General features: G+C 44.1%; 1 protein-coding gene across 3 annotated transcripts in view; it reads left to right on the forward strand.

Moving 5' to 3' along the window:
- Positions 1–19,768, forward strand: part of DET1 (DET1 partner of COP1 E3 ubiquitin ligase) — a 29,341-nt gene extending 9,573 nt beyond the window's left edge. Inside the window, exons 3-5 of one of the 3 annotated variants that reach the window (XM_080808161.1) lie at positions 1,063–1,250; positions 8,593–8,784; positions 19,512–19,768. In XM_080808161.1, coding sequence (XP_080664287.1) covers positions 1,063–1,250; positions 8,593–8,784; positions 19,512–19,569 — 438 coding nt within the window. In that variant the 3' untranslated portion in view covers positions 19,570–19,768. Of the gene's footprint in view, positions 1–1,062; positions 1,251–8,592; positions 8,785–11,826; positions 12,495–17,359; positions 17,489–19,511 lie in introns of those variants that run through there. The other 2 variants (XM_080808162.1, XM_080808163.1) reach the window with 2 other exon arrangements.
- Positions 19,769–22,715: the final 2,947 nt, after the last annotated feature.

Here is a 22,715-nt window from a genome sequence, read left to right on the forward strand (position 1 = left end):
CTCCAGCCTCTTTAATTTACAGCCATATTTAATTTCCAGGTGACCGCAAAAGTCATGTAATGAAAGCTCTGGGAAGAACTAATGACTAGTAAAACAGGTGGACCATGTGGCTCCAGGAATTGATGACTTTAACTCCGTTGTAGGAGGGGGAAGTACTAATCCTAACGTTCTGAAAACTTCTGGAGTCCTGTTGAAAGCTTGCAGATTGGTTCACATTGCCACATTCATTGGGACAAAAACCAGGGTTCCTGGAGCTTTCTTGTTAGGCAGGGCAGAGCACTGGTGGTGTAGAGGGCTGGTCGCCCGGGGGCCCATTCAGAGAAAGTAGTGACTCTGCCACCTATGGCATTTGAATGCTTTTCAGTTTCCCCCTCCGATCTTAATTGCTACAAATCTCAAATGTATCTTCCCAATGCTCTTGGCCGAAAGAACATTTACGAAGAAAGAAAAGGAAAATGCCTCCCTGATTTTTCATTTGTTCAGCAGCAGTTCCCCGCTTGGTTGCAACTTGCCTGGGCAGTTTTAGGACACAGTGTACTTCAGGTGTCTCTCTGCATGACAGAAATCTTAAGAGGAAAAATAAATGTCCCTACATTGAACTTTCAGCTGTACATATACAAGAGAAAATAATTTGTCAACAGGCAGCTACAGCTACCAATCACTTTCTCAGCAGGGAGGAAAATTAAATCTGGCATTTTAAAAAAGTGCTTTTTATTTCAGGTTGGGTTAGGGAACAAGTCAGGAATAAATACTAGGAAGAAAAAGTGTTGAATTTGCAGAGTCAGAAATGGAAGATTGGAAACCTTTCTACACATACACGCAGGCTAGCTCAGTAATCCTAACAGCACAGATGTGGTGGGAGACCCAGCAGTACTGGCCACGACTGATGGCCCTTGACTGAGGCTTCCTGCTCTCCCAGAACCACCTGGAGCCATGTTTTAAGCTAGTGTGGGAGCAGAAGCGTTTGCTAGTTTTACTTGTTGGAATTTTCAACCAAGTGGTAAGTTTCCAAGGCATGGCAGTATATCCAGCTGTCTCATAGGTCTCTCTGTTCTTCTGCAGGCATCTTTCTTCGTGGTATACAATATGGTGACAACAGAGGTGATTGCCGTGTTTGAGAATACATCAGATGAGCTACTAGAGCTCTTTGAGAACTTCTGTGACCTCTTCCGTAACGCTACCCTACATAGTGAAGTCCAGTTTCCCTGCTCAGCTTCCAGCAACAATTTTGCAAGGCAGATCCAGCGCCGGTAAGCTCTTCCACCAGGCTTAACAGGCCTTAATTTTTCTTTAGACAATTCACTGGTGTTAGGCCAATAGTCATGTCCTCCAGAAAACCGTTCCTGTATTCTCTGTGCCCTCCTCGCTTTGGTTTGGTCTGCCTGTTGTAACCCCTTGGGTCATCCTCAACTTCTGTCTGTCTCTCAGCACCTGTGGAATTACTTGTGTGTTATCTCTGATTCGTCCTAGAGGAAGGAGAGCTGTGTGAGAGCTGCAGAAAGAGAGACCGCATCGTTATTATTTATTGCTGTATTCTCATGATGTACTGTCAAACATTTAAGTATTTTTTGAGTGAATGACCAGGGAAATAATTTTAGAACTTTTGGTTAAACATGATGTGTTGAACATGTGCATTTATCTCTGTTCCATCCTGTCACCCTACCAAAATGACAGTAGAGGAGGAAGAGGTAGAGATAGCACAAGAGCCAAAGAAAATGGGACAGGAAAGGCACTGGAGACAGGAGATGATTATCGACGGGAGAGAGATCTGAATCGGTGCTGGGAGCCGGGAAGCTAATTGATCACCAGTAACTTGACACCAACTTGGCACACTTCAGAGAACAAAAGCTTAAGACTAAAGAGCTTAGCCATCAAGCAACAACTTGCCTTGCCAGAGAAATCTGGAAGTGGTTGGGGAATTGGAAGCCCTAGGTACGTCTGAAGATACCTCTGATGGGTAGGCTTCAACAGGAGGATTGGGTGAGGGTCTGGAAAGGAGTAACCAGGCCCTCTAGCCCCCTTCTCGAAGCCTGTCTCTTCACCACCTCGTCAGAAGGCTGGAGCTTTATTCGCTGGAGAAACTGAACCACGTAGGCTCTGGTTTCATGTTCATGAGGTACAGTGGAGGTAGGGATGAGATTCGTCATGACAAAAACAAGAATTAAGTGAAAACCAACAAAACTGAAGGTGAGATTCCTGTCCCCCTTACCAGATTGGACAGCCAGGCTTATACTCCTCAGGGAGGACGTTCGAGATTTTTCCTTCAGGAAACTGACCAACCCAAAGAAGAGACCTTCAGATACTCAGAGTCCCTCCACCAACTACTGGGTCACCCTAAATTAATACCCCCCATCAGCCAGGAATTCCTGTGAACCAGTCAAATGTAATTATCTGAGTACATTATTGTACTTGGGCCGTTGGCCCAAGCTGAATCCTACTCTAGTCAGTCAGGGCCTTATTGGACGCTGCATATTAAATTGTTCCCCCAACTCTAGCCAGTTAGGGAAAATATCTGCTTTAGGTTTTAAGATAGGTCAGACCAGAGTGAACAGATGACTCAGAGTAAGCATTACTGCCACCAGAAAAAATGAACAAAACTACACTAATGTATGGCCTCATCTTTATATAAAAGGGTAGTACGCAGTTACACGTAGAGTGGTTTTCCGACAAGTTACTTGCCTTTTCCTTTTTCTCTGGTTCACACAAACTTTCTGCCTTACAGGCATTTCTCTTCAGTATAGGAGGATTTGGGGAGGCAGGACCTGGATCAGAATTCGCTTTTTTCATCTTGGAGTGTATTTTCTTCTTTTATTTTTATTATTTTTTTTAAAGATTTATTTAATTCGAGGGTGGTGGAGGGGCAAAGGGAGAGAAAGAATCTTAAGCAGACTTTACACTGGGTGTGGAGCCCAGTGAGGGGCTAGATCCCGCAACCCTGAGATCAGGACCTGAGCCAAAACCAAGATGCTCCTGACTTTTTTTCTTCTTTTTAAAAAAGATTTTATGTACTTATTTGTCAGAGAGAGAGAGCCAAACAGGGGAAGTGGCAGGCAGAGCAGGCAGAGGAGGCAGAGAGGGAGAAGCAGGCTCCCCGCCAAGCAAGGAGCCTGACCCAGGACTCGATCTCAGGACTCTGAGATCATGACCTGCAGCGGCGGCAGACACTGAACCGACTGAGCCACCCAGGCATCCCTGAATTTTCTTTTAAGTGAGCTTTAAAGTCAGGCAGATAATTATCAACTAATTACAAAGCTGGGTACAGCTGGCTGAGAGACAGTATAAAAGAAGTCACTGTAAGGTAAACTCCCACGAGGGTAGAGATTTTAGTCTGTTATATTCCCTGCTGTACCCATAGCACCCAGGATAGTGTCTTTCATGTAGAAGAAGCTCACTAGGTGTTTGTTGAATGAATGAACTCACCCAGTAATTAGAGGAGGCTGTTTTTTTGAGAGTTCTTTCAGAATGCATCTAGAATTAAGTGAAATTGTAGGAAGTCTCAAGAGGAGAAAATAACAGTTGAAAAGAAGGGCGGAGTTCCAGCTTCGTGATCCTCAGAATTTTGTATCATACCACCGAAGATTCTGACAACTGTAGATATCCTCATGCATTAATTTTTTAGTTGATCTTAAAATTCTTTTGCTGTTAAGTTGTAATAATTGCAGAAAATGCAATTTTCAGTGTATATTTAATATTGGTTTTTAGGGGCACCTGGGTGGCTCAGTTGTTAAGCGTCTGCCTTCGGCTCAGGTCATGATCCCGGAGTCCTGGGATCAAGCCCCACATCGGGCTCCCTGCTCCACGGGAAGCCTGCTTCTCCCTCTCCCACTCCCCCTGCTTGTGTTCTCTCTCTCGCTATGTCTCTCTCTGTCAAGTAAATAAATAAAATCTTAAAAAAAAAAAAGTATTGGTTTTTAAAAATGAAATTATTACAACTTTTTTTTCCCGAGCCAATTATATTGAGATATAACTGGCATATAACATTGCATAAGTTGATGATGTATAACCTAGCACTTTTATTTTAATTAATTAATTAATTAAAAGTTTTATTTATTCATTTGACAGAGAAAGCGTGAGCACAAGCAGGGAAAGAGGCAGACAGAGGGAGGAGGGAGAAGCAGGCTCCCTGCTGGGCAAGGAGGCGGATGCAGGGTTCCATCCCAGGACCCTGGGATCATGACCCAAGCTGAAGGTAGATGCTTAACCCACTGAGCCACTCAGGTGCCCCAACTCAACGCTTTTAAACATAACCTGGGGAATCCAGATGCCATAGTAATTTGGTATTCAGTATTTTATATAAAAAGGAGGGAGCAAATTATACCAGTAGTCTTTGAAATTTTACATTGTTTCCTTTTTTTTTTTTTAAAGACTTTATTTATTTATTTGACAGAGATCACAAGTAGGCCGGGGGGCTGGGGAAGCAGGCTCCCCGCTGAGCAGAGCGCCCGATGCGGGGCTCGATCCCAGGACCCTGAGATCATGACCCGAGCCGAGGCTTAACCCACTGAGCCATCCAGGCGCCCCTACATTGTTTCTTCTTATGTTCAAATTCATATATCTGTTTTATCTCCCACAGAATTGTATCGTAATGTAACATTTCATTAAGCATCTTGTCATGATTTGCTGCATTGAAAATACAATGTTTATATAAGTTGGAATTATTTTTTATTTCTTATGAACACAGGGCTCTAAAATGCTCAATTTTACAGTCTCCAGTCATCTTTTAGTAAAAATAAATGAATGTGGATCCATTATAGGTTAGAGTAAATGTTCAAGTAAAAAAGGGACACCAAGGTTCGTGAGTTACTTAAGGAAAATATTTTATTTTGAAAGAGACCACAATAAAACAAATAGTAGAAAGAATAAAGGAATAACACTGCAGTCACTGAAATAATTGATGCTACAAAAAAGAAACATTCCTAGAACAGAAACTTAAACTTTGTTAGGTATAGTTGAGGAATTCTCCAAGAAAATAGAGTAAGCTGATAAAAATAGGAAAATGGGAGAGAAATGATGAAAAGAAATTAGAGAATTTTCCCAGGACATCCAATATCTGGTTATTTCCACAAGGCGCAGTAGATAGAGAAAATGATAGGGAGGAAATAATATAAATATAGTTTTCCAGCCTTGAAGAACATCAATTTCGAGATTGACAGGACCTTTCAGTGGTGTGCTAGGACTGGCTTATGCTGGCTCATGAGAGCCCATTTGTTAAGCTTTCAGGAATTTTTGCAAGCTATTGCTAAATGTGGTCATTATTGAAAACTAATTATTTTGGGGGTGCCTGGGTGGCTCAGTCGGTTAAGCATCTGCCTTTGGCTCAGGTCATGATCCTGGAGTCCTCGAATTGAGCCCCATGTCGGGCGCCCTGCTCAGTGGGGAGTCTGCTTCTCCCTCTCCCTCTCCTGCTCGTGTTCTCTCTCTCTTTCGCTCTCTCTCAAATAAATAAAATCTTTTTAAAAAATCATACCTTTGGGGCGCCTGAGTGGCTCAGTGGGTTAAGCCACTGCCTTCAGCTCGGGTCATGATCTCAGGGTCCTGGGATCGAGCCCCGCATCGGGCTCTCTGCTCGGTGGGGAGCCTGCTTCCCCCTCTCTCTCTGTCTGCCTCTCTGCCTGCTTGTGCTCTCTGTCTGTCAAATAAATAAAATCTAAAAAAAAAAAAAATCATATCTTTAACTTAAAAATATTTTGTAGTTATTTAACTACTTATGCTTTTGAGTGTATTAGTATCCATTTTATCTGCATGGTGAAAATATTAGCTGGTGATGTGCTACTGTTCATCCTGCAACAGCTCCACATTCAGCAGTGTCATCTTGGTACCTTGAAGCTGACCACAGCAGGAGGATTTACAGCACAGAAATTGGCAAGTGCTGCAAAACATGGCTCATGCCCCCAGATAGATAATTATCTAGCTCCATCAAGTACCTAATGAAAAAAAGAGCCAGACTGAGGCATATCATCATGAAATTTTGGAACATTGAGGGGGCACCTAAACAGCTCAGTCAGTTGGGTGTCCAGCTCTCGATTTTGGCTCAAGTCATGGTCTCGGGGTTATGGGATCAAGCCCCACATTGGGTTCCATGTGGAACCTGTTGGGATTCTCTTTCTCCCTCTGCCCCTCTCCACTCACGCTTTCCCTCTCTTTTGCAAATAAATAAATCTTTTAAAATGAGGTTTGGGAACATTGGGGATAAAGAGAACATGGTTAAAAAGTTGCAGAAAGAACATACATTTCACATGGTAAAAAATAAGTCATCAGAATAGTATTGGACTTACCAGTAATAACACTGAAATCTTGAAGCCAATAAAATCATGCCTTCAGAATTCTGTGAAAAAAAATGATTTCCAATCTAGAATTTTATATCCAGTAAGGTGGAATAAGACATTTTCAGACATGAAAGTTCTCAAAAAAATTGCCTCTCAGGTACCTTTTCTAAGGAAGCCTCTGGAAATTGTATTTTCCACATAAACCACAAAAGTGTGGTACAGGAAATAGTCTGAAACTGTAGTTCAGGGGGAACTGATGGTTTAGGAAAAGGTGGGGAAGAACTGATTAAGTGCAGGAGAGATTGTGGGACCTAGTACTGGAGGTTCAGGAACTAGGAGGCCATGGTGCTGGAAGGATAATCTCTGTGAATTTAGAAGTCCCCGTGAACTGGGAGAGGCATAACTGGGCAGGGTGACAGTGAACCAGGAGTTAAACTCCAGAAGACGTCCCAGGGATAACTGCTTCATCCTTTTGTTAGTGGACAGCCCGGAGAGTGGAGCCAGTGGTGCCACTGGGGAAGACGAGCTGCTTCAGCCAAGAGACCGTCATGGAGGCTGTGACTTAGGATCATCGTGCAGCTGTGGGCCAGCCCCCAGCATTTGAAGCCAGTGAGCCAGGCAAGGCAGAGTGTGGATTGTGAAAGGTAGAACTAGATCTCGGCAGGAAAGGAACTGAAAACCTGAGAGCCCAGAGTCTTTGATTCTAGCTCATTCAAAAGGGAAAGAAAGAAGTTCTCTTTGGCCCAAGATTTAATTTTGTGATTTACACCGAGGCTGTGAAAATTACTGTCAAGAGGAGTAACTGAAAAGCAGTATTGAGAGCTAAGCTTTCTTCGGGGGAAACTGAGAACTGTTGATGTCCGTCCAGCATCACAGGTTAACGGTGAAGGCAAAAATCCGAACCCATCTCCTCAAGCTTTCTGGTCTCCACAAAGTTGGGAATGTTCAAGTTTTTAAATTTATTTCATTAGTTTTCATTCCATTAATTTCAGGGATGGGATGTTCTGTTTTCTCCCTGGACTAAAAAAATTATTTCCCTTTAAGTTTTAAACCGTATGATAGGGGCTTCTGCCTGGGTGGCTTAGTTGTTAAGCATCTCCCTTCAGCTCAGGTGGTGATTCCAGCATCCTGGGATCGAGCCCCACGTGGGGTTCCCGGCTCAGCGGGAAGTTTGCTTCTCCCTCTCCCACTCCCCCTGTTTGTGTTCCCTCTCTCGCTGTCTCTCTGTCAAATAAAATCTTTAAAAAATATATGATATACTTTGATACAGAGATTTTTAAAACTGCATTACTGATAGTTGACATTCTTTCTAAGAAACTATGGGACAATGAAAAATCAAAATGTGATCACACAAATGCAATTATCATTTAGATATATTTCTACCAGTCTTTTTTTAGGCCTAATTTTTTTTTTTTTTTAAGATCATGCCCTGAGCCAAAGGCAGATGCTTAACCGATTGAGCCACCTAGGTGCCCCTTTTTCTTTGTTTTTTTAATCATACTGTGTGTACAGACTGTAGCCTGTTTCTTTTACTTACCATTATGATAAACATTTCCTCTGTAACCATGTAATCTTTGGATATTGTAGTTTTCCATTAGGTTTTTAATTTTCTGTCAATTTATCATTATCATAAATAATACTGTATTGAATGTGCACAGAGATTTTTCTGCGTGTGGGATTGCTTCCTTAGGGTAAATTTCTAGAAGAGTAGAAATACTTGGTCAAAGGGTATTAAATTTAGTATTCTTGACAGTTGTGAGAAATAATTGCTCTGTTGTTACTATTACTCAAAGTAAATGAGATTTGTGACTCTGTGTCCATGTTACTGTTCTTTAGGTACTGATGTTTTTGTGGGAGTGCAGGCAGCGAGCTCCCAGACTTGAAACAAGGGATGAGTGTTTTTTCGAAAGTTTTGATGAAAGTTGATTACAACTGATCCCAAGAAGTCAGAGAGAGGCTCCTCTTCTCCACAGCCTTCCCTGCTCTCTGTACCTCCTTTTTAAAGCAAGCTGAGACTGCTATTTGGGGAAGTAGATTTGAGTAGAAGTGTTGTCATAGAATAGTTACACTCATTGGAAACTTCTTTAGAGAGTCTGTGTTAACTTTTCTAAAGTGATTTAGTGTTCTTACTTCAAGTTCTGTTTTCTGGTTTTTGAGAATGTTTGTAGCCAGGCAGACTTGTGATGTGTGGGAGTCCTGACGTCCTTCATTATCTGGATTTCTATTTACAGAATGAGTTGTTTTTAGACGTGTTTTATTGATCTGAGATCCAAGGCAGCTTTGCGTGCCTGCTAATGCAGCCTTCCTCACTGGTGCTTTGTTTTAGGTTTAAAGACACTATTGTAAATGCCAAGTATGGAGGGCACACAGAGGCAGTGCGCCGGCTGCTGGGTCAGCTCCCCATCAGTGCCCAGTCTTACAGCGGGAGCCCCTACCTTGATTTGTCTCTCTTCAGCTACGATGACAAGTGGGTGTCTGTCATGGAGCGACCCAAGACTTGTGGAGATCATCCTATCAGGTACACGATCGCTGCTCCAGCGGCCAACTGCCCAAGGGCTAAAGATGGCCTGCCTGCGCGCGCGCGTGCTCTCTCTCTCTCTCTCTCTCCCTCCCTCCCCACCTCCCCACCCACCCCCACCCCCACCCCCACCCCACCTCCCCCTGCCTTGGACCTCATTCCACTGCGACTATGCCCACTGGGACTCATGGGTTGATTGGAAGGACAGGCTGTTTCTATAATGTGACAAGTGCTTTTGATCATGTAGGTACTAGTCTCATACATTAAGTAGTTCTGCTCTTTGCTTCTCATCAAAGCATCCAATTCAGGTAAGTGTTGTTCCCTTTTAAAGGTACCCAGGGTAGGAAACCACATACCATTTCATAATAGTGTTTATAGTTGAGACTTTCTAATTTTATTTTACTCAAATTATTTTATCCCCTCATGTTACCTAGTAGAAAAGATAGCAGAGATAATTTGGGAAACAGGCAGGTTTCGGAGAAACACATGCGTCCTCACATGAGAAATTTTAGAATGTGGACTACTGTGTTACTGCTAGAACCTGGAAAACTAAGCCAGTCCTTCCCTCACAGATGTCCACTCCACAGACCCTCCCCGTCTCTCCGTGTTGGGAGCTTGTGTTGTTTCGTGTGCTGTGTTAGATACTAGGGAGAGGAACTGGTACCACCACCACCGGTGGGGTGATTTCAGCAGGGGTGTGTTCCTGGAACCCTTAGCTGGAGAGTGGAAGGCCTTTTTCACATGGAAGCAGTGTTAGGTAGTGTTTCACTGTCCAGCTTCATTGTGTACTAAATAGGCTTGTGTAACACATTCTGAACAGTTAATCATCGCTCATAGTATTTCCTTTGGGAAATTGTAGTCATGTCCCAAAAACCGGTTGACTTTTTTTTTTTTTTTTTTTAATTCTAGAAAGCTTTAAACATATAAAATGTGGAAGAGTATAATGAACCTGCACGTACCTACCACCCAGTTTTAACAGTTATCAGGTCATGGTCAATGTTGTCATCTCTTTCTACCTCCCCCCACCCCAAACTGCCACTCTTGATTATTCTGAAGCAAATCCCAGATTTTTTAGCATTTTACTCATATATATTTTGGCATGAATTTCTAAAAGATAAAGACTTAGAAAAATATATCCTCCATACCATTAGTCTGTCGTAAGAAAATTCTGAAAATTTTATGACGACCACCAAGTACCTAGTTTTCACATTTTCCTATTGTCTTGTGAATATTCTTTTTATGGTTCCATTTATTCCTATCAGGATCTAAACAAAGCTTATACATTGCATTAGTTGCTACTCCCTTAAATCCATTTTATTCTAAATGTTCTGCTTCCCTCTTACCTTCCTTGCAGTGAAATTGTCCTATAGTGTTGCCCACATCTGGAGTCTGCTTGTGCATCCCCGGAGTAGTGTTTACGATTTTTCTCATTCGTGTACATTTCCTGTGAACTGGTAGTTCGATTTAGAAGCTCAAACAACTCACTTTACCTTACAAGCCCTTTGTGTGTTGGAGACTCTGTGGGTGAGGTGAATGTGGTTTTCACACAAAAAAGCGTATCACGGGCCTCATTTGATATTGTCAAGGTAGTATGAGATACATTCCCCTCATTTCTGACTTGCCTTTCTAAAATGAAAAGAGAGTAACCTAAGTTAAATTTGGAAATGGCTATTGCCTCTGACCAAAGGGGTTTTTCACTTACTTTTAATTTAAAGTGAGCAATGTGAGGATATTAAAGGCATTAGAAGAGCAGATGCCATGACTTGAACACCTGTATTGTGTGTTCCATTCTAGTCTTTGTCAGTACGCATGTTCACATGTATGTTGTTGTAGTCCTGGTTAGCATTGTCCTGTGTAGCCTGCTTTTATTTTAGAAACGTTTCTTGGTGTTGTTCCATAGTCCTCAGAGTTACCGTCCAATGATGGCCTATCACTCCCTCAGTTAGATGTACCACAGTTGACTGAACTAGTCCCATCACTGAGCCTTTATTCTGTCTTGCATTTTTACGTTGGAGCTGTGCTAGAGTTGCCATCTTTATTCATATCACTATGTCCTCCATTTAAATTAAGTTCTAAGGATATAAATTTGTGGAAATGGGATTATTGAGTCAGAGGCTATGAATATCTTTATGTCTACCATATGTTTGCTTTCCAAAAGGGAAATTATAGAGCTTTGTAATTGACAGCACTTCATTTTCTAGGACTTCCCCTACCTAGTTCAGCCCCAACCCCACTGAACATCTCTAGTTCCCGATACCCGAGGACATTTATCATGCGTATGGGAAAATGTCTTTAATTATGGGGATGAATGGAAGTATTAGATGAAAAATGAAAAACTATTTAGTATTTTGTTTTTGTGTGTGAAAAAGAACCTTCCGAGAGAATTTATTCTTAAAAATGAAAAACTCAAATACAGGCCAAGATCTGCGCTGTCCTGGATAATAGCCACTCACCACATGTGGTTGAGCACTTAAAATGTGACTAGTCCATGCTGAGACGTGCTCGTGTGTCGCACATCCAATTTCAAAGGCTTAATACAAAAAAAGGAATGTGAAATACCTCATTAATATTTTTTTACCTGGATTATGGGTGAAAATGATAATATTTTGGATACCAGTATTGGGTTAAATAAAAAATATATCACTAAAATTAATTTCACCTTTCTCTTCTTACCTTTTTTAATGTGGCTACCTGGAAATTTAAAAGTATTCATGTGGCTTGCATTTCATTTCTAGCCCTAGCCTAGGCAGTCTTGGGGCAGTTTTTCTGGAAAAGGTGAGGCTGTAGTTAAGGCTTTAACTGAGGGTCATCTTGGGAAAGAGATGACCCGGGGACTCAGGACAGCTCAGGAAAATTCATAGTCACCCTGGCCATAAAATGAGCTGCTCAGACAAAGGTGGTTTTGCATTTCTGATAACCTGGGGCTGATGTAAAAGGCGATATCATAGGATTAAATAGTGAGTTGCCACGTCCTCGTGCTGTGCAGATTACAAGGTGGTGGTGACTATCTGTACCATCTTCTCTTTCTCTTCTTCTGTATAGGTTCTATGCCCGGGACTCTGGTCTGCTCAAGTTTGAGATCCAGGCAGGCTTACTGGGCCGCCCCATCAACCACACAGTGCGACGCCTTGTTGCCTTCACCTTTCACCCTTTTGAGCCTTTTGCTATTTCAGTGCAGAGGACTAATGCTGAGTATGTTGTCAACTTCCATATGCGACACTGCTGCACGTAGGTGCCTCACCAAAGCCCAATTATCTGGTCTTCCAAGACATTGCTCTCTGCTTGTGTCAGTGGACTCCGAAGCAGAAGTTCCTGGCTGCAGCTTTGTTGGATCCAGACTGTTGTACCCGATGGGGGAGAGCCAGAGAGGGGAGCGAGGGTGGCTCAGCCTAACGGAATTGTTATCATATCCAAATACTGATGGATTGAAAGTCCCCTGGTCTTTCCCCAGTGGGAATATCCAGCATTAATTACGTCCATTTAATTTTTGTCTTATTTTGCATTTTATTGCTTTGAAGATGAAAGTATTACCCCGTTCCCTTTGCTGTTTGTTCTTTGGCATTATGGTCTGTTTTGGCATTATGGCAGTCTGAAGCAGGGATGTCTTACTGACTCACGGAAACTGTGTATATCCTTTCCGTGTGGCCGACAACGGGGCTGTCTTTATTAAAAAAAAAGAAGAATAAAGCCTTGGTATTTTCTTACTTAAATGTATCCCATTTGATGATTGCCTTATGTCCTGACCTCACCGAATGCTTTTCACCTTATGGGTTCTAGGAGGGACTGTGAAAGGGGTCAGGGGCCGTGACTCCAGTGGCCACTCTTGGGAGAACTTAGTGGTGTGTGCCAGCGTGCAAGGGTGTTCTCGGCCAGGACTGTTTCCTTCCCTGGGGTTTTCTCCTGGTAATTGTTATAGCTGGAGAACTGGGCATAATTGCACATTGTCATGAGGAAGCATGCTCCCATCTGTACCATCTGTGTCGTGCGGGTGGAGGAGTGAGTAGTTCTCTTTGGCCACAGCAGATACAAACACTGTGTAGCACGTACAGCGATCAGGGAGTGAGAGCTGGCAGGCTCCTGGCGTCTCTAAAGAGATCAGACTGGTTGTTCCTGGATGGCTAAGCCATCACAGCTCCTACAGACACCTGCTGGCCCCCAGCCGACCTCCTTCCGTATGGTCTCAGCCTGTGATCTCCAGCAGCCCCATCAGGCTGTTTATGTTTCATCTGCATAACGTATAAACCGTTCATGTAGTAAGCTTGTTCAGTAACGTCCGACTTTGAAAGCCACCTCGAAATGTTGGGTTTCAGAGCAGGTTGTGAAAGATGCTATGGATGCAAACAGTTGAATTCTGTATCCCTGTGACATCCCTTGGGAACATGACAAATGCGGTGTGAGACACTGAACCCCACTCAAAGCAGTTCGGCTCATTTCATCACCTTAGTGTTGAACAGCTAAATTCATTCTTGTTCAGCATTCAACACAGGATCTGAGCACCCAGTACGAGAGGGCGATGTGCTGGGACGTGGTGGATAAGGAGAGAATTAGGCAAAGAGAATTCTAATGCGGAATGGCCAAAACCCCCGTAGTGGTTGTGTGAGAACGGTGGAGGAGAGTGAAGGAGAGGTGGCAAAGGAAAGCTCTCCTGGGGAAGGGACTGGAACTGGATAAACGGGAGAGTGTCGTGTGAACCAGGGCCGAGGACAGTCGTTTCGAGGAGAGCCCCGGCATGCCTAAAGGCGCAGAAGCATGGAAGGAAAGGGCTGTCAGGGTTGGGAATGGTAACTAACAGGGCCGCGGCGCCAGCCGTGGGGGAGGCCAGGGGAATGTGGCCAAAACACGAGGAAGAGTCTTGTGTGTGGTGCTGTGTAGGGTTTTGTGCAGTGAAAGACCTCATCTGATTTCACAAAGACCGAGTTGAGCAGTCGGGAAGGTGGTTGGGGGCGCTAGAGACTGGAGATAGGCCGACAAGCCAGTCGCTGGTAATTCAGAGGAGAGAGCGAGGGTTGGGATGACATCCCTGGGCCTTGGGAAGGGTGAAATACTGAAGCGTCCTCCTAGATTCCTCCTAAGTCATCGCAAAGTCAGGGACCCATGGCAGTCACACGTTTGTGGGGCTCAACGAATCTTTGTAGACGCACTTTACCTGCAGCTTTGTCTTTGTACCGGTGGATTGATTGTGCCTGAGGGACTCGCAGCACGGAAAGAGCACGGAGTGTGAAGTGGCTCGGGCCTCAGTGTGAATCCCTGCCTTTCTGCTCATTCGTGGTGTGAGCCTGGGGCCATTTCCTAGCCTTTTTGAAGCTCAGTCTGTACTTCCCTCCAGTCTGTACTTCCTTCCAACTCTGTGACAGAAATAAAAACAATGAGGTGGGAAATCCCTTATCTTGCACCGTATCAGCCACATGACTTGGCGTGCGCGCTCCTTCCCGGCCTTTCCTCCTGGGTAAAATAGCCCTGCTTCCACAGAAGGTCACTTCCTCCACCTGTTCCCTGAATCCTGTCTCCTCTTCTCCACGACTTCTCCATGGCTTGGCTCCCATGATGATTCTTCCGGCCATCTTCCTCTTGGTGGGTCACGCTGTCAGCATGTTAGATGCCCTTTAGGATCTTCTTTCTTTAAAACCTCCTGCTTTCAGAGTGCCTGGGTGGCTCAGATGGTTAAGTGTCCGCCTTCGGCTCGGGTCGTGATCCCGGGGTGCTGGGATCGAGCCCCGTATTTGGCTCCCTTCTCATCGGGAAGCCTGCTTCTCCCTCACCCACTCCCCCTGCTTGTGTTCCCTCTCTCACTGTCTCTCTCTCTCTCTCTGTCAAATAAATAAATAAAAATCTTTAAAAAAATAAAACCTCCTGCTTTGGCCTCTTCCCTGTTAGTTACTGCCCATCTCTATGTTACCCCTCACAGAAAAATGTCTCAGGAGAGTTGTCTAAATTAAGTGCTAACAAAAATGGCACGTTCCGTTTTTCCTCCACCCACTCCGGGTGGGCCTCAGTGCTCCCACTCCATGGAAACTACTTATCTTGGCTCCGGTGCCTCCATGGTGCCAGCTGTGTGCTCACCTCTTGGCCCTCTCGTTTGTCAGCCTCCCGACATTGGGCGTAACTCCTCTCTCTCTTATCAAGAAACACTCGCTTCTCTTGGTTTCCAGGACAGTACGTGTTTCTGGTTTTCTTCCTGCCTTGCTGATTGTTGCTTCTTGGTCCCTTTGCTGGGTTCTCCTCTTCGATTCTACGTGTAGACACTAAACGCCCCAACCCTTGGCCTTGGATCCTCGCTTCATTTCCTCTTTATGTAATTTCTTTAATTGATTTCTTCCATTCCCCAGGTTTTAAATTCTAGCTATATCCTGATGAGTCTCAAAATTATAACTTCAGCCCTGACCCCTTCCTCGATCTCCCAATTCATATATCCCATGGCTTACATGGCCTCTTCATTTGAATATCTAATAGGCATTTCAAAACCAGCACATCCAAAACAGTGCTCTTGGTGCCCACCGCCCCTCTCCCAACCTGTTTTTCCTTCAAGAATTACCATATGGTTTCGGAGTCTACCCATTTACTTCAGGCAGTAACTTGGAACTGTTTTCAATTTTCCTTTTTTCCCATCCCCTACCTCTCCCCACACCACTCACACCTCTGACTTCACCCTGGGGATGTGCCCTGAGCAGTCTAAACCAGTCGTGGTAATCCCATACTCCTTGTTAGTGACCAGAACTAGAACTAGGTGAAGAGCAGTCGGCTGAAGGGATTAGTTACGAATGTCACGTGACTTACATCAAGTCACTGATTCTGTGAGGTTTCTGGAACTTCTGCGGGAACATTTCTCTTTTGAAAATGTCACTGAGAGGGGCGCCTGGGTGGCTCAGTGGGTTAAGCCTGTGCCTTTGGCTCAGGTCATGGTCTCAGGGTCCTGGGATCGAGCCCCGCATCAGGCTCTCTGCACAGCGGGGAGCCTGGTTCTCCCTCTTTCTCTACATGCCTCTCTGCCTACTTGTGATCTCTCTTTCTCTGTCCAATAAATAAAATCTTTAAAAAAAAAAAGAAAATGTCACTGAGAAACTATGTAGCCTATAGTTCAACTGTCCACCACCTATGATCTATTCAAAAAGAATCGGCCTGAGGAGGACGCTGACCCATGGGCAGAGTGGAGAGGAAAGAACCCAGATCATAGATGACCTAGTTGGTTGACTGGATCACACAGCTTGAAACCCAGCTTACAGCTGGATTTCCAGTTCTGTGAGACAAAAAGTTTTACCTGCTGTTTAAGCCACTTCAAATTGGGTTTTCTGTTTCTTATTATTGAAAGCAAATTAATGGGTGCAAAGAGGAAAGCAGGTCCCCTGTGGAAAGAGTCATGAAATTCCTGCTGGCTGGGTACCTTCTTAGATTGGGTTTGAAAAGGCCCAATTATGATTCCTGTTTTTGGATTTCTGTAAGATTTCTGGCTCTCCTATAGTCCTCTGCATCCATACCTCTGAAGGTCTCTTGTACCTGAAAGGATGTAACTCAAATGAGAAAGCATTTAGCTCATGGAGTACTTGAGGCATATGAAGTTTGCAACCCCTGTGTGTTCATATTAACTTTGTTTCTAAGGGATTTAAGGCTGCTCTCAGTAAATTCTAGTGCCTTCTCTCTACAGATGTCCAGTGAATCTCAAGAATCTTTAGAGAAACAAGTTCTTTGGAACCAAAATGTTTAAGAAAAGCAGAGACTTCCAGGGATATAGCTTTCAGATCTCGATTCTTCCCTGAAACTCTCTCCTCCCATCCCTGCTCTGCAGGGGTGGCATGTCAGTGATCAGTGCCAAAGCTGCTCTGGCCCTTTGAAAGGCTCCATTTAATTTTAGCAAAACCTCTTTCATTCAGAGTCCTTGTGGAGAAGCACAGTGTAAATCAGTGAAAAGCCTAAATTAGATAATTTTTAAAAGAACGGTAGCTTCATTATTTTCAAGTACACCGAGTAACTCCATCTCAGCCATGAAGTGTTCCTTTGTAGAAGCCCTTAGAGACTTTCCTTAATGAATGGATTATAATTATTGGTAATCAGCATAACAGGTCTCTGCACTACGTGCTTCAAAAGGAATTGAGCATATTAAGTGATTTTGATGTTCCAGAGGGCAATTTTATTTACAACATTCATCTGCTTGGTTTATACCCTTCATAGCTATAACCCTCTGTGGTTTAAAAAAAAAAAAAAAAAAAAGGAAGACAAATTCTGAAGACTCTCTCCATCACACAACATTTGGTTATCAGAGGTCGAACTAATTCAGGAGAGCAATACGCAGTGGGACTCGTTCTTTACCCAGGTGTCCGGACAGAACTCTGGGAATAGCTCAGTTTAAACAACTCTGGGCTTCATAAAACTGGTTCCGGTTTCTCTGTAAAATGGGGCTAATGTCTACTTTGCAGGGATGATATGAGCATGAAATGAGTATTAATTAAATCTCCAAATACAGTAAGTACTTAATCAATGCTAGCTTACCCTTCTCTAGATTTCTTGGTCTGGGTGGGAGGCTCATGCCTCTTTTATGTCACAGAGCCCTCACCCAGCCCTGAGAGTACCTCTTCCTTCCTAGCTGATCGAGAAACATGAGCTTGCCCCTTCTCCAGGCCCAACCCCTGCACAGGAGACCGGTGGCTTTTGAGGTGGTGCCCTTCTGCTGCCACAGCCTCTGTCCCCGGCATACCCACATCTGAGAAGACCAGAACATCTCTGACTCTCTTTGCAGCCAAACACATTGGATTAAAAGGAGCCTTGTTTGCTGAGAGTTTGTTGTTAATTTTGAACATGTATTAAGCTATGGCAGCACGTACATTGGAAGGTGTTCCTTCATTACATCAATCCGGGGATGTGTTTTTCAGGATCGGAGTGTGTCTGATATCGATGTCTTATCAGTGGTGCTAGACAGTGACCGTGATGTCAGCGCTGTTGTCACCTGTGCGTGTACACGCTGGGTGTGCTCTTCACATTCTCGTCAGCCCTGTTGAGTACTGTGCAGTGGGGATACCACGTGTGTTAAATGTACGTGCTATTTGTGATATCTTCAGAAAGACTGTACTGTAATTTGGTATTGAAATGAAAGGTTATTTGGTATACAGAAAGGTACAGACGCACAGTAGTCGGGTTAATTTTGGTATCATTGAAGCAGAGGTTTGCCACTGAAGGAACGAACTTAGGGCCATATATTTCTTACAAAGCAGCAACCAAGGGCTTCTGGAACTAAGAAGGCAAGCAAGATGACTGCTGGTAAATGAGGTTTTTATTGGCATGCTGAGATTCGTGCACAGGGATTGCCTGTCAAACACCAAACAGGGCCCATGAATGAAGGGAAAGCTATCACCTGCCTTGGAATAAATGGAAGAAGTTTTAATGCAACGCGAGGCCTAGTGTGACCAATTCATGCAAAGCACAGGACTTACCACTAAGGTGTGAACCAGTTTGTCAGAAACCTCATGCTGACTTTGAACAGAAGCTGATTAACTTCCAGGGGCCACGTGATTCCAAATAGGAAGAAGGTGACGCTCGAGGGCAAATGAGAAATGCTGACACTGGCTGTTCTTCAGCGTGTCCCCAACGCCTCTAAATCCAAAAAAAAGGCCTAAATGCTCTTTGGATAAGTGTATGTTTTAAGAGTCCTAGGAGTTGTTTTAATTTGACCCACAGACATGGAAGTGACTGTCATGAAAGAAGAAGTCTGTTTTGCTTACAGGGCTCTGGACACAGGAGCCACGATGTACCTTGCTTCCATGGGGAAGCACCTGGGTCTTTCAGGAAGTAGGGGAGCCAGGGAAAATGTAGGTGAGAGCCTTTATTGTGGTTTCTTTTTTCTTTCTTTCTTTTTTTTTTTTTAAGAAATTTTTTAAAAATTTATTTATTTGAGAGAAGGAGCACAAGCGGGGGGAGGTGGGAGGGGTAGAGGGAGAAAGAGAGGCAGGCTCCCCACTGAGCAGGGAACCCGATGTGGGACTCGATCCCAGGACCCTGGGGTCATGACCTGAGCCAAAGGCAGACTGAGCCACCCAGGCTCCTTTTACTGTGGTTTCTGTAAGAAGGAACAGGCAAGGCAAGCTGAGTAGGTTTGGGATTGGCTAATGGGAATAATTATGGTGGGCTCTGGAACATAGGGACTGTCCCTAGTTGTCTGATACCTGGCTCTGAGGTTATTAGAGCAACCAGATAGTGGCCCAGTGTGTAAGAGCACCATGAAGGAGGTCGTTGGGGTATTGGCTCTGGATTGGTTGATGTGCAAATAAAGGTACACTCCCAGGTAAGTTGTTTGCTATCTTGAGGACTTAGCTAACCCTGGGAGGGGCAGTCCCTATAGGGTCAGTGAGGTTCTAACTTGTTAAAATAAAAGCCATGATTCTAAGTAATAACGAAGTGTTGTCATGGTATAATTATCTGGGTTCTTTTTTGTTTGTTAGTGGCACATTGTTGGTAGCCAGCCTCTGAGATGGCCCATCATGGTCGCACCTCCTAGATTCACGCTCCTGTGTAGTTCCCTCCCACAGTGGATCTGGGTTGGTCTGTATGACTGATACAACACAGCAGAAGTGTGAGTGGGTCCCTTTCAAGCCTAGGTTATAAGAGGCATTTCAGGGCTAGGCTTCTACATTCACTCTACTCCCCACCCCACCCCACCTTGAATCCCTCCCTCCGGGAAACCAGCTGTCATGAGTACATTCAGGTAACCTTCTGGAGAGACCCACTTGGTTTCTTGCTAATAGCCATGTGAGAGAGACGTTTGGAAGTGGATCCTTCAGCCTCAGTCAAGCCAATGGATGACTGCAGTCTCATGGGAAACCCTCGAGAGGAACCGCCCAGCCAAGCCACACTCAGCGGAGTCTGATTGGGATTCTCTCCCTCTGTGCCTCCCCCATTCCCCTCTTAAATTAAATAAATAAATCTTGAAAAAAAATTTTTCTTTCTCCCTCTGCTCTGCCCACTCATGCGTGCATTCTCTCTAAAATAAATAAATCTTACCAAAAAAAACAAAAAAACAAAAAAAACAAAAACCAGCCACCCAGCCAAGACACTTCCAGATTCCTGACTCTTCAGAAATTGTGTGAGGGCCGCCTGGGTGGCTCAGTGGGTTAAAGCCTCTGCCTTTGGCTCAGGTCGTGATCCTAGGGTCCTGGGATCGAGCCCCGCATCGGGCTCTGCTCGGCAGGGAGCCTGCTTCCTCCTCTCTCTCTCTCTGCCTGCCTCTCTGCCTACTTGTGATCTCTGTCTGTGAAATAAATAAATAAAATCTTAAAAAAAAAAAAAAGAAATTGTGTGAGGTTGATGTTGTTTTATGCTGCTGAATTTGGGGACTAATTTATCATATAACAATATATAATTAACACACATAAATCATGGTATGTTTTGTAATATAACACCTCGTATTTGAAAAATGCCATATTATCCTCATTTTATAAATAAGGAAAGTAACCTCAGAGAGACTAAGTGATCTGCTCATCATCACTAGTTAATGACAGGTAGAACTGTAATCCAGCCTGTGTCAGAAGCCATTCAACTCCTGGATTTATATAGGTCTCAACTGGTATTTTACTGATTACCAGTAACATTAATAGGGAAATTCCGATGTTTTTGTGCCACTCCTTCCTTTACAGGGGACACGGCCAACAAAGATATCTTTTATTAGAGGTTAAAAATATATTCCACAATTTCTCCCTTTTCACACTAGTGTATAGGTTGGCTTATTTGTTCATTTATGTATTTCAAGTTTATTGAGAACCTGTGAAGTGCCAGGAACTAGGAACATAAGAATTTGTAAGTCATAAGCCCCAACCTTTGAGTTTCTGAAAATGTTTCCAAATACAGCTACCCTTCAGAGATACCACAGATCCCTTCGACAGCACGGCAAGGAGATGAGTGTTCCAATAAAGCAAGCAAATGAATGTTTTTGCTTACCTGTGCATATACAGGCTATGTTTACACTATGCTATTGTCTGTTCAGTGTGCAAAGTATTGCTAAAAAAAATGCGATTGTGCTTTCAGTGAGTTGTAATGTTTTTGCTGGTGGAGGGTCTTGCCTTGGCCTGGTGGGTGCTGAAGGTTGGGGCAATTTCTTACAATAAGACAATGAAGTGTGCTGCGATTTGACTTTTCCTATTATGAACGATTTCTCTGTAGCGTGCGATGCTATTTGATAGTCTTTTTCCCGTAGTTGCACTTCTTTAAGCATTGGAGTCTGTTCTCTCAAACCCTGCAGCTGCTTTTTCAACTAAGTGTATGTAGTATTATTAGTCCTTTGTTGTCATCCCAACAGTCTCCACAGCATCTCCACCAGGCGTCAGTCCCATCTCAAGAAACCACTTTCTTTGCTCACCCACAAGAAGCAACTCCTCCGTTCAGCTTTGATCACGAGATCGCGGCAGTTCAGTCCCATCTGGAGGCTCCACTTTTAATTCTAGTTCTCTTGCTGTTTCCATCACATCTGCAGTGACTTCCTCCACTCATGTCAGGAACCCTTCAAAGTCATCCATGAGGGTTGGAATCAACTTCCAAATTCCTGTTAATATTGATATATCGGTATTTTGATCTCTTTCTATAAATCATGAATGTTCTTAATGGCATCCAGAAAGGTGAATCCTTTCCAGAAGGTTTTCAGTTTATTCTGTCCAGATGCACCAGAGGAATTACTATCTATGGCAGCCATAGTCTTACAAAATGTGTTTCGTAAATAGTAAGACTTGAAATTACTTCTAGATGCATGGGCTGCAGAATGGATGTGTATCAGCAGGAGTGCAAACCACAGCAGTCTCCTTGTACATCTCTGTCAGAGCTCGTGGGGGACCAGGTGCATGGTCAATGAGCAGTAATGTTTTGACGGGAATCTTCTGAGCAGTAGGCCTCAACAGCCAGCTTGAAATATTTATTACACCATGTTGTAAACATATGTCCAGGCTTTGTCGTTCCGTGGGTAGAGCACAGGCAAAGTGGATGTAGCGTAATTCTGCAGGTCGCTAGGATTTTCAGCGAGCACAGGCTTCATCAGCGTAAAGTCAGCAGCTGCATGAGCCCCTGACAAGACAGCCAGACAGTCCTTCGAAGCTTTGAAGCCAGGCCCTGTCCTTCCCTCTCTAGCTGTGAAAGTCCTAGATGGCATCTTCCTCTGCGAGAAGGCTATTTTGTCCACACTGCAAATCCGTGGTGTAGGACTGTGGAGCCCCCTTCGTGAATGATCTCTGCTAGATCTTCTGGAGAACTCGCTGTAGCTTCTCCATCAGCCCTTGCTACTTGACCTTGCAGTTTGATGTACGGAGTCGGGATCTGTCCTTAAACCTCACGAACCAACCCTGCTAGCTTCAGACCTGCCTTCCGTAGCTTCCTCCTCTCTCTCCGCTGTCCCAGAGTTGAAGAGCGTGAGGGCCTTGCTCTGGATTAGGCTTTGGCTTAAGGGGATGTTGTGGCTGTCGGATCTTCCGTCCAGACCACTGAGATTTTGTCCATATCAGCAGTAAGGTGGTTTCACTTCCTCATCATTCCTGTGTTCACTGGAGTTGCACTTGTAAGGTCCTTCCAGAACTACTACTCTGCATTCACAACTTGTCTGTTTGGGGCAGGCAGCCTGGCTTTGGGCTTATCTAGACTTTCAACCCACCTTCCTCCCACTGAGCCTACTCATTTCTAGCTTTTGATTTAAAGTGAGAGATGTGCGACTCTTCCTTTCACTTGGACACTTAGAAGCCATCATCCGGTTATTAATTGGCCTGCTTTCAATATTGTTGTGTCTCAGGGATCGGGGAGGCCTGAGGAGAGGGAGAAGAGAGGGAGGAACAGCTGGTGGGCGGAGCCATCAGAACACACACAAAACAGTTACATCACATCAAAGATCACCCTTAGGGTCCCAGATCACCCTAATATAATAACGAAAAACTTTAAAATATTGCACGAATTACCAAATGTGACACAGAGACTCAAAG

This window comes from Martes martes (genome assembly GCF_963455335.1).
Source record: "Martes martes genome assembly, chromosome: 7".
NCBI lineage: Eukaryota > Metazoa > Chordata > Mammalia > Carnivora > Mustelidae > Martes > Martes martes.